This window comes from Corvus hawaiiensis, chromosome 8 (genome assembly GCF_020740725.1).
Source record: "Corvus hawaiiensis isolate bCorHaw1 chromosome 8, bCorHaw1.pri.cur, whole genome shotgun sequence".
Classification (NCBI taxonomy): domain Eukaryota; kingdom Metazoa; phylum Chordata; class Aves; order Passeriformes; family Corvidae; genus Corvus; species Corvus hawaiiensis.
The window spans coordinates 36,702,469-36,715,742 of record NC_063220.1 but is presented as its reverse complement, the minus strand read 5'-3'; the positions used below and the strand labels follow the sequence as shown (position 1 = coordinate 36,715,742).

General features: G+C 45.4%; 1 protein-coding gene across 13 annotated transcripts in view; it reads right to left on the bottom strand.

The window, feature by feature from the left end:
- The window catches only part of PCDH15 (protocadherin related 15), a 711,356-nt gene that overhangs the window by 295,706 nt on the left and 402,376 nt on the right, over positions 1-13,274 (bottom strand). For all 13 annotated transcript variants that reach the window (XM_048310467.1, XM_048310468.1, XM_048310469.1 and 10 more), the window contains one exon: positions 10,658-10,776. In XM_048310467.1, coding sequence (XP_048166424.1) covers positions 10,658-10,748 — 91 coding nt within the window. In that variant the 5' untranslated portion in view covers positions 10,749-10,776. The remainder of the gene's footprint in view (positions 1-10,657; positions 10,777-13,274) is intronic.

Genomic DNA, 13,274 nt, shown 5'->3' with positions numbered 1-13,274 from the left:
GCTTGTTTTTTTTCCTTTTGGAAATAATAAAATAAACAATGCACTTGCACATCATTTGTATCTGAACGTCCCATACATCTTTTCTTTTCCAACGTATGCAACTGTAGGAAATTTTCACAGCCTTGAATTTACTTCCACAGCAGCCATCAATCACTCTGAAATGTTATTGTGCTGGCTTTGTTGATAGTGATTTTGTTTACAGTTTCCTCTTCACTGAAGTGCCACATTCTGTAAGATCTGTTCCTTATGAGACACTCACAAAGTACCTTTGTCCTGGTAGGAAATCTATCCCAGTTCAATGAAATGGGGCATCAGCAAATCCTGTGGAGCAAAATGCTACAGAGTGGGAAGAAGAGGCTTTTGTTTGATAGATGGTTTAGGAGCATTAACTTGGAGTTCTCTGTATATTTTCTATGAATACAACAACAACATTTTTAAAAATCCAAAAGAAATAAATAAAAAAACACCCCACCTCAAAGCATTGAAAAAGCTGCTTCCTTTGTGTTTCTGTGTGTAAGAGCAGAGTACCTGCACAGAATCACAGAGTAATTTCAGTTCAAAGGGACTTTTTAAACTCCCACCCCTGCATGGGCAGGGACACCTTCCACTGTCCCAGGCTGCTCCAAGCCCCAATGTCCAGCCTGGCCTTGGACACTGCCAGGGATCCAGGGGCAGCCCCAGCTGCTCTGGGCACCCTGTGCCAGGGCCTGCCCACCCTCCCAGGGAACAATTCCTTCCCAATATCCCATCCAGCCCTGCCCTCCTCCAGCTTAAGGCCATTGCCTGTGTCCTGTCACTCCACAGCCTCATGAAAAGTTCCTCTCCAGGAAATGCCTCTTTTGATTTATATTAGGCACAAAACCCTTCAAGTTGTCAGAAAGTTACAACAGGCACTGCCCAGATTTGTGCAATTAATTCTGCAATAAAAAATAGTAAAGGAAAATTTGGAAGGATTTAAAAAAAAACACTGAAGAAAGGGCAGAGCTGAGGTTTTTGACTTGTGGGTGTGAAACTTCACTTTCTAAACAAAACACATTGAGCTCTATAATAGAAGCACATTGAGCTCTATAACAGTTCAAGTGGCAGGATCCCAAGCATTTTATGGAACAAAAAGTCTGAGGAGTCAAGAAATTTTTGCAAAGAATAAAATGTCTTAACAGTAGTAAAATAAAATAAAACAAGAGCAAAACCCATTGTTTCTATGTAGGAAGGCGGGAGAGTGTGATTTAATCACCAGGAACTTTATGTGGAAGAAAAAACCACTCCACTCTCTTTTCTTTGATTTTATTTTTTTCCTGGAAGTTTTTTCAAAATTTCCTGTGATTTGGCAGCAATCAATTTTTGTGCTGTGTTATTTGGAATTAAATCAAAAGACCAGCCACTTCTCCAGAAACACAATCAGGCTGAATTAGCCTACTGGTCCCAAAGAAAAGCAACACCAGAAACCTTGGTTTGAGTTAATACCAGCTGAGGGATCAAATTAAATATTGAAATGATGGAGCCCTGACTTGTTTAACACTCTGTGTTTCCCTTTAGGACCAAACGAGTCCCTTCAAACAGCTCTGCTTAGAAATAAGGTGTGAAATTACCCCACATCAGACCTGCCCAGCAGGTCACATCATTAACTCCTGTCCCTCTACTTATCCCGGTAGAAGGGACAAATAAATCCAATATTTCATGTTGCATCAATATTGCTGGCAAAGTCAGCAGCAGCTTATAAATCAGAGACTGAAATGAAGATATTCTGGTACAGGATCAAAAAATGTCTGACATGGCAGGGGCTGCCCAGGGAGGCTTGGAGTCCCCAGCCCTGGGGGTGGCCAAGGAAAGACAGCATGTGGCACTCAGTGCTCTGGGCTGCGGACAAGGTGGGGATCACTCCTGGGTTCAGAGGTCCTTTCCAGCCTAAATAATTCTGGGATTCTATGGTTTCCCGCTCACAATGTTTAAAGATGCCCAAGAGTTTGCAATTCCTCAAACTTAAACCCCGTTAAGATATTCCTGAAATGAGAAGCACCATTAAATTCACAAAAGGGAACTGAAATGGTATTGGAGGCAAACACAAACTCACCCCACAAACCCCTTCCTGTGCAAATCAGCTTTCCAGCATAATTCAGACCAGAACCGAGCCTTCAGTTGCAGAGAAATCCCATTCATCTCTAATCCAGTTGAAGAACACAGTTTCTCTCCTTGCTTCCTTCTCCACCTCCTCAGCCCTTCCCATTGCAGTCTTGTTTAACAAGGTGCAGCAGGATAATTTAGCATTATTTAAACATTTGATTTCTGCCTATGTGTATCAGCTGTTCATCTCCCTGCCAATTTAAAACCCTCCATGCCTCAATGTACTATCTAATAAATACTGCAAAGCACTGAGAGTTTTTTTCCCTTACTATTTTTTCCAACCTTACCCAAAAGTTTTCTTTTCACCATGGAAAAAAAAAAAAAAGGAAAAGAAAAGGAAAAGGAAAATTATTATCTTTCAACAGAGATTCCCCAGAAGAGATGAGAGAGAAGGTGTTTGCCTGGGAGCGATCACACCTGGGCATTCAAAAATTACAGCAATGTCTGTGGAAAAGGTGTGGGGGAGAGAGTTTGGTTTGGGGTTTTTTGGGGGTTTAGGTTCAGATCCCCAGATATTTCCTCACCATGGGCATTCCATGTAAAATCCCAGAGAGTTTCCATGAGCTTCAGTCAGGAAAAACCCTGCCTGTGTTTAATGCCAGACAACAGCTGAGCAGTAACGATGCCCTAATGGGAAAATGATCATGGCAAAAGGAACGCATTAAACTGAGCTGGGAGAGCTCAACCCCCACGATTATTGCCCAGGCACAGGGGATGCCTCCCACTGGAGGGGTTATGGGTTCTTACCATGACTGTAAAGTTACATGCTAAACTTGGGTTGCTAACCACCACAGCTGCTTGTCTGAATTCTCCTCAGGACAAAGAGTAGCTGCAGCCACCTGCACTGCTACATCCCACGGCACACAACAGCAGAGATCCTGGAATCCCTGAGGCTGGAAAAGCCCCCTGGGGTCACTGAGCCCAACCTTGATCCCCACCTTGTCCCCAGCCCAGAGCACTGAGTGCCACCTCCAGCCCTTCCTTGGACACCTCCAGGCATGGGCACTCCAAAGCTCCCTGGGCAGCCCCTGCCAAGGCCTGAGCACCCTTTCCATGCAGAAATTCCTGCTGCTGTCCAAGCTGAGCCTCCCCTGGCCCAGCCTGAGGCCGTTTCCCCTTGTCCTGTCCTTGTTCCCTGGCAGCAGAGCCCGACCCCCCCGGCTGCCCCCTCCTGTCAGGGACTTGTGCAGAGCCACAAGGTCCCCCCTGAGCCTCCTTTGCTCCAGGCTCAGCCCCTTTCCCAGCTCCCTCAGCCTCTCCTGGGGCTCCAGCCCCTTCCCAGCTCCGTTCCCTGCCCTGGACACACTCCAGCCCCTCCAGGGCTCTCTGGCCAGGAGGGCCCAGAACTGGACACAGATCCTGCTGGCCAGCACAGGGACTCAGCCCCTGCAGAAGTCCAGACTTTCCAGAGGCTCTGGAGAACCCAGACCCCTATTTAAAGCCTTCTAAAGGAAGAGTCCATAATCACCATCAACAAGAATGTTTCTGGGCACTTGAAGTGATTCAGAACTGCTCTGAAGGACACAGCCACGAGTCAGTCCTTGTTATATGAAAATCAAGTCCTACAAAATGAAGTTTTGATCAAGCTGAAGTTCCTGTGGCCTCGTTTTAAACAGCTGCTTCTCATAAAAAACCAGGTAACTCTGCAGTAACGGGGAGGCAGTTCCTACCACAGTTTGTTTGTCCAGATGTGACAGTCTCATATAAGCATTCAGAAAATAATTCTTAATGCCAGACTGAGAAAAGGAGCAAGGAGAAGGGGGTTTGGAAAGTAACATGATGGGGACAGCAGGTAAAGAAAGGATTCCTGACCTTCCATGTCACCAGGACACAGGAATTCTGTGTTTCCAAACTGTTGCTACAAATACATTATTGTCAATAAAAACTAAAATTGAGCAGGCAATGCAAATTACTGGTGGAGTATGAGACGGAAGACAGAGCAGTGAGGCAGATTTTAAATCCTGCTAGTTGTAGTGTCTCTCTTAGCTCTTTGAAAGTCAAACTAGTTTAATGATTGCCCTTCAAATAGAATTTCAAAGCCTGATTTCCTCCCAAGTTAAAATATTTACATTTTAGGGCTTCCTAGTAAGGAAAAAAGGTCAATTTGGATGAGCTGCCTTAGTACTAAAATCTAGTGGCCCTACTGAGCTGCAACCGTGTTTCTGCTGAAGAGAAAACCAAAAAGGAATGGTTGTGGCCTTCAAAGCCTGCACGCTGCTTCGAACAGATGCAAAATGTCTACATGACTGAAGAATAAACCAGAAAGTTTGTGACTGAAGAGCTGCAGTGGCTGCTCTGTGGGAGAGGATGAAAGTTTGGTAAGAAAGTTTCGCAGTGGCTCCGCTCACACACAGACTGCATGGCTATAAACCAACACATGAATGCACAGACACAGGGCTTGATGATTTTGAGGAGTTCAGCCCTAAAATTATCACTGGAGTAGAGCTGCAAGTCCCAAAGACTGAACAACTCTTCTGGAGGGGACTCAAGGTGTTCCAGGGCACTTTCAGGGGCATTTCTGCTTTTCCTGAACCGGGAGTTCCCTTCCCACGTGTGAGTAGCACCTTTGGGAACCCAGCCCTTGGAGGACAAGATCCACCTCAGTTCTCACAGCTTTCCCCCACCACGGGATGGCTCAGGACAGTCAAATCCTAAAGGAATCAAAGAGCATCAATGTTTGACACCTTAAAATCCAGACAATCCAACACGTGGGCTGGAGAATCACAGGATCCCAGGATGGCTCAGGCTGCAGGGAGCACAGAGGGCACCTGGTGGCACCTCCCAGCTCCAGCAGGGCCATCCTGGAGCACAGGCACAGCACTGTGCGCGCACAGCTCTGCAACAGCCCCAGGGAGGAGAGCCCAGAGCCTCTGTGGCCAATGTGCTCAGGGCTGGGCACTGCCCAGGGCAGCAGTTCTGCCTCCTGGGCAGGGCAATTGCTGGGCTCAGGCCCTGCCCGGTGCTCTGGTGCCATTGCTGGGCCCCGGAGCAGAGCCCGGGCCCTGCTCGGAGCCCTCCCTGCAGCCAGGGACAGCCAGGGCTGAGGGCCCCTCTCAGCTGGGGCTCCTCTCGAGGCTGAGCAGCCCCAGCTCCCTCAGCCTGTGCTGGGCACGGAGATGCTCCAGGCCCTTCCTCATCGTGGTAGCAGAAAGAACTTGGGAGTCCAGTGCCTGGAAGAGACTCATTCCTAGCCAGCTCCGACAGTCTGGCGGTTCCAAGGCTGTTGGAATCTGGGATTTGCTCCTTCTCCAGAGCAGCCTCCTGCCTCATCCATCCCACACAGCCACAGGGAGATCCCAGGGTACTCAGTCCCTTCCACCAGGGCTAAAATCTGTACATTAACTGAGGTGAACCTTGTTTCAGTGCCCCTATTTCATGAATAACTCACCTCTCACCACAGGGAAATTCATCTTCTGCTGCCTCAAAGTGCTGCTGGTGGCACTCAAAGATGCTTTGAAGAACTAAACCCTTCAGAGGAACTTAATGGCTCCACTATAACTCAACAACATCAAGGAGAGCTCTTCTCCCTGTAGGATCAAGTGCAGAGCTCCCAACCAAACGCAGCCAGTCCCCATAAAACACACAAATGACTCCTGTTCCCACAAACAGGGATTTTCCCTCAGGCAACAGCCTGGTGGCATTTCTCTGCTCCCCCTGGAGCTGTACAGTGCAGGGCTCAGGGAGTGATCAATGAGCTCCAGGTACTCAAATATGCATTTTCCCCAGTTAATTTCCTGCCCAACAGTAATAGATTGAGATCTGAAACTATTTTATTTCTAAAATAGCCTCTCAAGGTGATTTGTAAGGCCCCTGAGTGATTCAATTTTTGTAGCAGAAGATTGTTAGACTGAATAAGAGACAGTAACTAATAGAGGGGGGCCTTGAAAAACAGGCAAAGGGTTTGTGGCTGAACGGTCCTGGTGGCACAAGTGAGCAGTTGTGTTTTTCACAGAAAAAAATAAACTTATTTTAAAAGTCATCTGCACTCAGGGAGTGGCAAAGACCATTTACATGTTTTTATTACATTCTGATAAAAAACACCCATCTGCTTAACACTTAGGAAGTGAAATCCACATTTGGATGAGCAAATCTTCTGATTAGCCTCAGTTTTATTTTGTGAAATTTCATTTCAGAATGAAACAAAACCACTGAGCCAGCAGCCAGATCCATATTCCACAGTGCAGGTGTCCATGGCTCATCTCTTGTTCCAGAGTCAAGCAGAAAGGAAGGAAAAGGAAGGAAATGAGTCTGAAACCAGAAGATTGGAAGAACTACAGTGATAAGTCCAAATAGAGTTGAAAAAACCAACATTAAATAATCAAGAGAACATTCCTTCTTTGCCAGACATCCCAAGAGAAATACTTCCAGCATCCTGTTTGCATCTCCTCTGGGATAAACAAATCTTATTCCTCAAGTGAGTCAGAAGGGATGATTTCATGGAACAGCTCCAGGAGATTTCTGGAGTGGAGGCTTCTAGAAATCCTTATCCCCAGCATTAGGGTTGGACTCACTGCTCTTGAAGGTCTTTTCCAACCCGAATGATGCTGTGATTCCACTGGCTCCACACCAAACACGTGGGACTCAAGCACTGACATTTGTGGTGTGTGACAGGGTGGGGCAACAGGTCCCTGGGTCGGAGGAATGTGGGGGACAGGTGACATCGAGCCCAGCTCTCCCCCTCCTGCCCCAGGAGAACCCCTTAATCACAAGATAAAAACACAAACAAACACAAACTTACAAGATTACAAAAGGACCAGGATGGGCTCATCTCCGAGTGTACAAATTCAGGATTTTTGTCACTATTCTTTTACAGCCCAAAACCCTCTGGAGAAACCTAAGGGCCTTTAGCTGTTCTTTTCTTCCACATATAAAAAAGTGCAAAACCGCTTGGGGTTAAAAGCAGCCCCCCCCCCCCCCCCCAAAAAAAAAAATCTTCAAACACCCTTCAAAGATTCCATGGTGTGAAACAGATCCCCACAACTCACAGCCCCATGACACGACTTCTGAAAACCCCAGGAACAGATCCATTGCAACTTCTGTGGGTGGATCTTCCCAACTGCTTGTGGTTTTTAAAAGGGATCAGAATGATTTTTGCCTTCTTTTCATCTTTTAAGAGTAAAGAATAAATTATTGGTGTTCCCCCTCCCCCCCCACCCCCCCCCCCAGCTCCCATTTGTATTTCCATGAAAGGTATGGACTCAATCTAAATGCTGGGCAATTAAATCTGTTAATTGGCAAATAATTGCTGCTGGATTGGTTCAGTCTGGCATGAAAGTGCACAGAGTTTTGAATTCAGCTGCCTTCTCCGCTGGCCAAAAATTGCTGCTAAATTTTTCCTTCGAGTCCTAGACATTGGATTAGAAAGAAAAAAAAGGGAGAGATTTGATCCTGTGTTGCCACCTTCCTCCTCCCTGATTCCTTTAGCCTCAGAGTTTGCCTTGGAATTCAATAGAGCAGCACTGGAAAAATAAAAGAGATTTTAGCTGACCTAATTTCATATCTTGCACAGCTACAAGTGACAATTTTAGTTTTACTTAAGCTAAAAGATTATGAAAAAAAAAATAAGTAAAAAAAAAAAAAAAAAAAAAAAAAATCAAACCTTTGCAGCATTTCTCCTATTTGGAAGAAGGGCAACAGGAGGAATTGCAAAAAGATCTCTTTCTTTCAGAAAACCAAACCAAAAATACTCACAATATTCTCTGGCCACACTCAAGCCTAACATTTATTCTGGTGCGCCACAGGATTGAACAAAAGGATTACAGGATGAAATAATTGGAATTAAACACTGAATGGGCTCATCAACAGTAAATTAGGGCTGATGGGATGGCTCTGTAACAAAAGAATTGGGGTTTTTAATCATTAGGGGGATGGGTTTTAATACAAAGGGACTACAGTACATGGGAAGTACTTGGATTTCATCTGGAGCAGATGGCATCCTGGGGAAACTTCCTACTAAAGTATGGGGAAAAAAGCAGCCTGATCATTTCCAAAGCACTCCTGGAATATCATTAATTGCTGTGGCTGGGGAGGACTTGGTGACTCGGGAGCTCAAGGAAAACATGTGAAATAGAGAAATTATGAGCTAACAAAGCAAAATGCAGCAAGAGGGGCAAGAAACTGAGTCGACATCTGCAGCTCCCGCCAGGAAAATGGAGCATTTGCATGCTGGCTGCAAAGAAACAGCCCCTAATTTCTGCCAGAGATGATTTTTTAGTTATTTGTATTTATTATTCTGCTGTTAAGAGAACTACACTGGTTGGAAATGGCAATTGCCAGAAGAACACTTCTTTTCTGTGTTATATTTCAGGTTACAAATTCTGTTCCTGCACATCAGAACTCCTCCAGGCCCAGCCCTGAACACAGTTTCTATGTAGCTGCAAGAAACATATTTCCAATTATTATTCCTCTAAGCATTGCCTCATTAGCTGGGTGCCATTTGCTGAGTCACCAGTCCCCCACCTTGGCTTAAATCCATTTCCAGCTCATTTTTTCTCCGCTACACCCCTGTGAAATTTATCCAAAGTGCTTTCAGCTCCATTTACCCTTTCCTGAACACAGTGTGGGGGAGGAAATCAGTTCAGTTTGTATCAGAGTGCTGCATGTTCCTCAAGAAACAGAATTTCTGAGGTCTCCCCTGGAAAAGCAACAAGAATTTTGGCTACAGGCAGCGAATTTATACTCATTAAAACAAAGCTCCCCTGTTCAGGCCATATAAGGGAACATTACCAAGGATAAAATCAAGTGTGGGTACTGTGATAAATAAATTGGCACGAGCCAGGTGAAGAAAACCCACCCAAAAATTATGTTTTGAACCCTCTGAAGAAGGGGAGTTGCTGTATTTACTCAGCCATGTGACACTGCCATTAATGCGTGGTGGCCCTTCCCTTCCTCTAAACCACCTGGAAGAAAAAGGGTTCTGAACAATCTTGGGATAAGGACACAGAGACGAGAATTTGTCATCCAAGTGCAAAGGAACAGAAATGGAAACCTGAGGGATCCCTTTTCCCCTTCAGGAGATCAAACTGTCCCCATCCTGTCCAGGCCATCTGTGCTTTGCACTCTTCAGCATCGCTCAAGCCTAACTAGAAATGGCTCCTCAACCAAAAATCCCGATTTTCTTCTCCTCAAAGATGCCTTTTTGGAGAGATGTGATGCTGCCAGCATGAGCACAAATAAAAATCCCACTGAGAAGTGCTGCTTTATTTTTTCAGCCTCCCCTGAGGACTTTCCACTGCCCCCCCCCCGCCCCATGATCCTGCTTTCCGTCCCACTGTTATTCCTGCTGCTCTCCTGTGTCCTCCAGTGCTGCTGGACATGCCAGAGGCCATCCCACTGCCTCTCCTCCACCTGACCCAGCATCTTCCTCCTCAAACCACCACCACCACCACCAAGGTCAACCTTCCCCAGCCTGATGGCCCCACTCCTCCACTGCAATAAGTGATTAAAACCCGGTTAATTGTACCCCAGCACAGAGCAAATACGTGAAATACGAGCAGCTCGTCCACTTCAGTGTCAGCACTGACAGTGATTATGACAGGGTGTAAAAATGGAGAAAATTAAATTAGCTCTCTTGTACATTATGGGCATCAAATATAATGTGGGGTTGGGCTGGGGGTGGAAGGGAATAAAAGGACGTTTGGAGAGCAATTAGGAGAGTAAGAAAAAGAGACTTTCGACTCGATAGCAGAGGACAAAGCATAATTCAAGCAAGATTGAAGACTTCCCATGAAAGCACAATTCCTTTACTTCCTAACTGACAAAACAGAGGTTTCTAAACCAAAATCCAGCTGCCAAAATTGTAAATTTGTACAATTACAGCTCTACACACATGGAGTGCCATGGATAATGAGCAACTTCATTACAGACATTCTGAAACCACACTCAGTTGTCACTTACCCCACTCATTATTGCCAAAAATATTCAGGAACAACTCGGACAGACTTTGCCCTTCAATGCTGTTAAATTGTTCAAAAGAGTAAACCCATGTCACTTACCCAGGGCTGGAATTTTTAATTACCAGAGATCCCTGGCAGGACACATTTCTGGTGTCTTTTAATTAAATTCAACCAAGATGCTCCAAGGAGGAGCACGAGCTACCGGTGCCATGTTTCAGGGTTCCTGAAGTCTTGTTTCTCTAGAGCACCCTCACTGTGGATGTTTTCCCAAGTTTTTTGGTCATTAACAATTCTCTCAAACTCCTTTTCCAACCACAACTGCTGACTGACAAACAAAGGGAAGTTTAATCTTGCACAATTAATAAGACAAAACCAATTCTGATGCTTGAGCCCAGCACTGAATAATCCCAACTGCAGATTTTATCTTGCCTGGTAAATCAGCAGCTTCAAAAATGCAGTCACCAGTAGATGCTGAAGCCATGAAACACAGAACACACCCAAGCCCTTTCTTTCTGGTAACCTCTTTTCCTACCAAACTACTCTTTCAAGTAGTAATTCTGGGGGGGAAAAAAAGCATTCCGATGAAATTCCAGAGGCATCCCAACCCTCCCACAGCTCCACCCCATCAGGAAAACCCTTACCTTCATCATTCTGGGCCAGAGCCCGTGCCAGGACAGCAGCGAGTGCTGTCCCCACTGTGAACCATTTCCAGAGACAAAGCTGCTGGACCATTTTCTGTCAAACTTCACTCAAGGCAGAGCTGGAAAAGAGATTTAATACATTTATTACTCAACCTGCAAAAAGGTGAGCCACTACAAATGATTTCACAGGTAACTACATAGGGGATCTGCAGCCTCTAAGATCACAGCATTGTTCAGCCATGAAAATAAATAAAATAAGGAAGGAGAACTCCCATTAGCATCAGTCAAGATGTGTGTACTCGTTATCTCAAGAACTGTGCATGCACAGCCCTCCAAGTCAAGAAAATGCAAGGTTCTGGCTTAAATCAGGTCTGATTTCCATAATTTCCCTGCAATAAAGTATTTATGTTACCCTTCCTGCTTTCAAGCACTTTGGAGAAGCAACTGTAGCAGAGAAATTGCACCAATTAAAATGAGGGCTCACTGCGAAAGGCTGGAGGGACCCAGGATTCAAAGGTATTGCCCAGGAAAAATGGGGGTGATCCCTGAGGATGGCATTCTTTAAGGACATGGGCTGTTGGGTTCTGGCCAGGAAAATGGGAAAAACACCACTACCAGCTCAAAAAAAACCCCCCACAACCAACAAAGTAAAATTAAAAACTAAAACTAAAAAAAAAAAAAAAAAAAAAAAACCAATAAAGACCCAAAAAACCCCAAAACCACAACCAACAAACCAACAAAAACAAAAACCCAAAACCAAAAATCCACAACCTTCTCCCTTCCTTCCCCCAAACTCCCAAAACAAACAAAAAACACCCAAACAAACAAACAAACCCCACCAAAATCCCCAAGACAAGTCTGGCTGAACTCCAGAACATATCTGGAGTGTGGAACATTAGAAAGTCACCAAAAGCTCTGGTTCATGGTCCAAATAAAAAGAATTAGCACAATTGTGCAGCCCAGAGCTGAATTACTTAAAAATATTCTTTCAAATTTACAAAGATTGGGATAAATACAGTGCCAGGCGCACAGAATGAAGAAAGACTTCCAACAATATAAATCAAATTCTTATATTAAAATAATTAGCTGTATTTATTAAAAGTCAAACCATCTTGCAAAACAATCGTTTGGAGTTGGAGTTTTGGAGGGAAACCTGGGGTTTTTTCCACAGGATGAGGAAAGCAAGCAGGGAAATGTAATAAACCAGACTGAGTGGCCCATATTCACTCAAGTTTCAAGTTCCTAGGTGGTCGACCATATATATCACATATAAATAGATTTCGTTTGCTTCCACGACAGCTCACACGGGTGGGATCTACAGACCATCAGAGGTTTTTCCCAAATTTAATGATTCTCTCCTGTGATTTCTGGGGCTCCCTCTGAGCCAGCACAGCTCCTTTTCCCTTTGTAAAAGCCATGGGGTGCCGGTGACTTTATCAGGATTTTAATACCGACATTCTGGAAAAATAAAGGGCAGCAGCAAAACCATTTCAAATTCTACGCTGCACCCATTGCTGCTCCACTTCTCATCCAGGGGTTAAGGACAGGGAGAGGCTTTTCCAAGCTCCTCCTGTGCTCAGGTCGGACTCTTCCCACCCTGTGCAGCAGCAGGGGGTCAGTGCAGGCTGCACCAGGCAGCAGTTCCAGGAAGAACTTTAATATTGTCCATCAAACAAGTGAAGCACCAGCACAGATCTCTTCAGATTTGAGACCAACGTTTGTCTTGGCAGAGCAGCTCCAGGTCACAGAATGCAGGAATTCAAGCCATACAAAGCACCCTCCTTCTTCTCTCTCCTCCTTCTCTTCCCTCGCCCTTCTACAGCTCTTTCTGTCCAAATTCCAACAGGGAATTGTGGAGTCACAGAACTCTTAAGGTTAGAAGAGACCGTGAAGGTCATTAAATCCAACCAGCACCACCATGGTCACCACAACCCCGTGTCCTCAAGTGCCACATCCACATGTGTCTTGAACGCTTCCGAGGTTGGAGACTCCACCCCTGCCCCAGGCAGCCCCTTCCAGGGCTTTACAACCCTTTCCATGAAGAACTTCTCCCTGGTATCCGACTCAAACCTCCCCCAGCACAAGGTGAGGCTGTTTCCTCTCATCCTCTCACCTGGACCCTGGGAGAAGAGACCCAGCTCCCCTCTCCTCACTATCAGCTCCTTTCAGGGAATTGTAGAGAGCAACCTCAGAGAGGAGGGGGCAACCCTGACAGCTCAAGTGAGAATTTGTGGCAAAACAGGAAGTTGGAGACAGCTCAAAGGAGAATTCCAGACTCCTCCCAAAGGAACTATTATTCCTGTGTGCAAGGAGACCAGAATTGCTCAAAAGGGCCTTTTCCCTCCCTTCTCCTTCCCAAAATGCTCATTTGGTTATCGTCATCCAAACTTCCACTTAGCCCTTTCCAAAGTCACTCTGGAATTTGCAACAGCACCTTCAAAAAAACCCCCCCAAATGACTTTTGCCACGATGTATTCCTGCTGACTACTTGGAAATCAAGGCTGTCTCCACATTACCCAAGTGGATTCCAATTCATCATCATTATCAAACCTCCTGGGAATTTTGGGGATGGGAACTTCTCAGTATTTCACCACTATCTCCTCCCCTGTTAACAAAA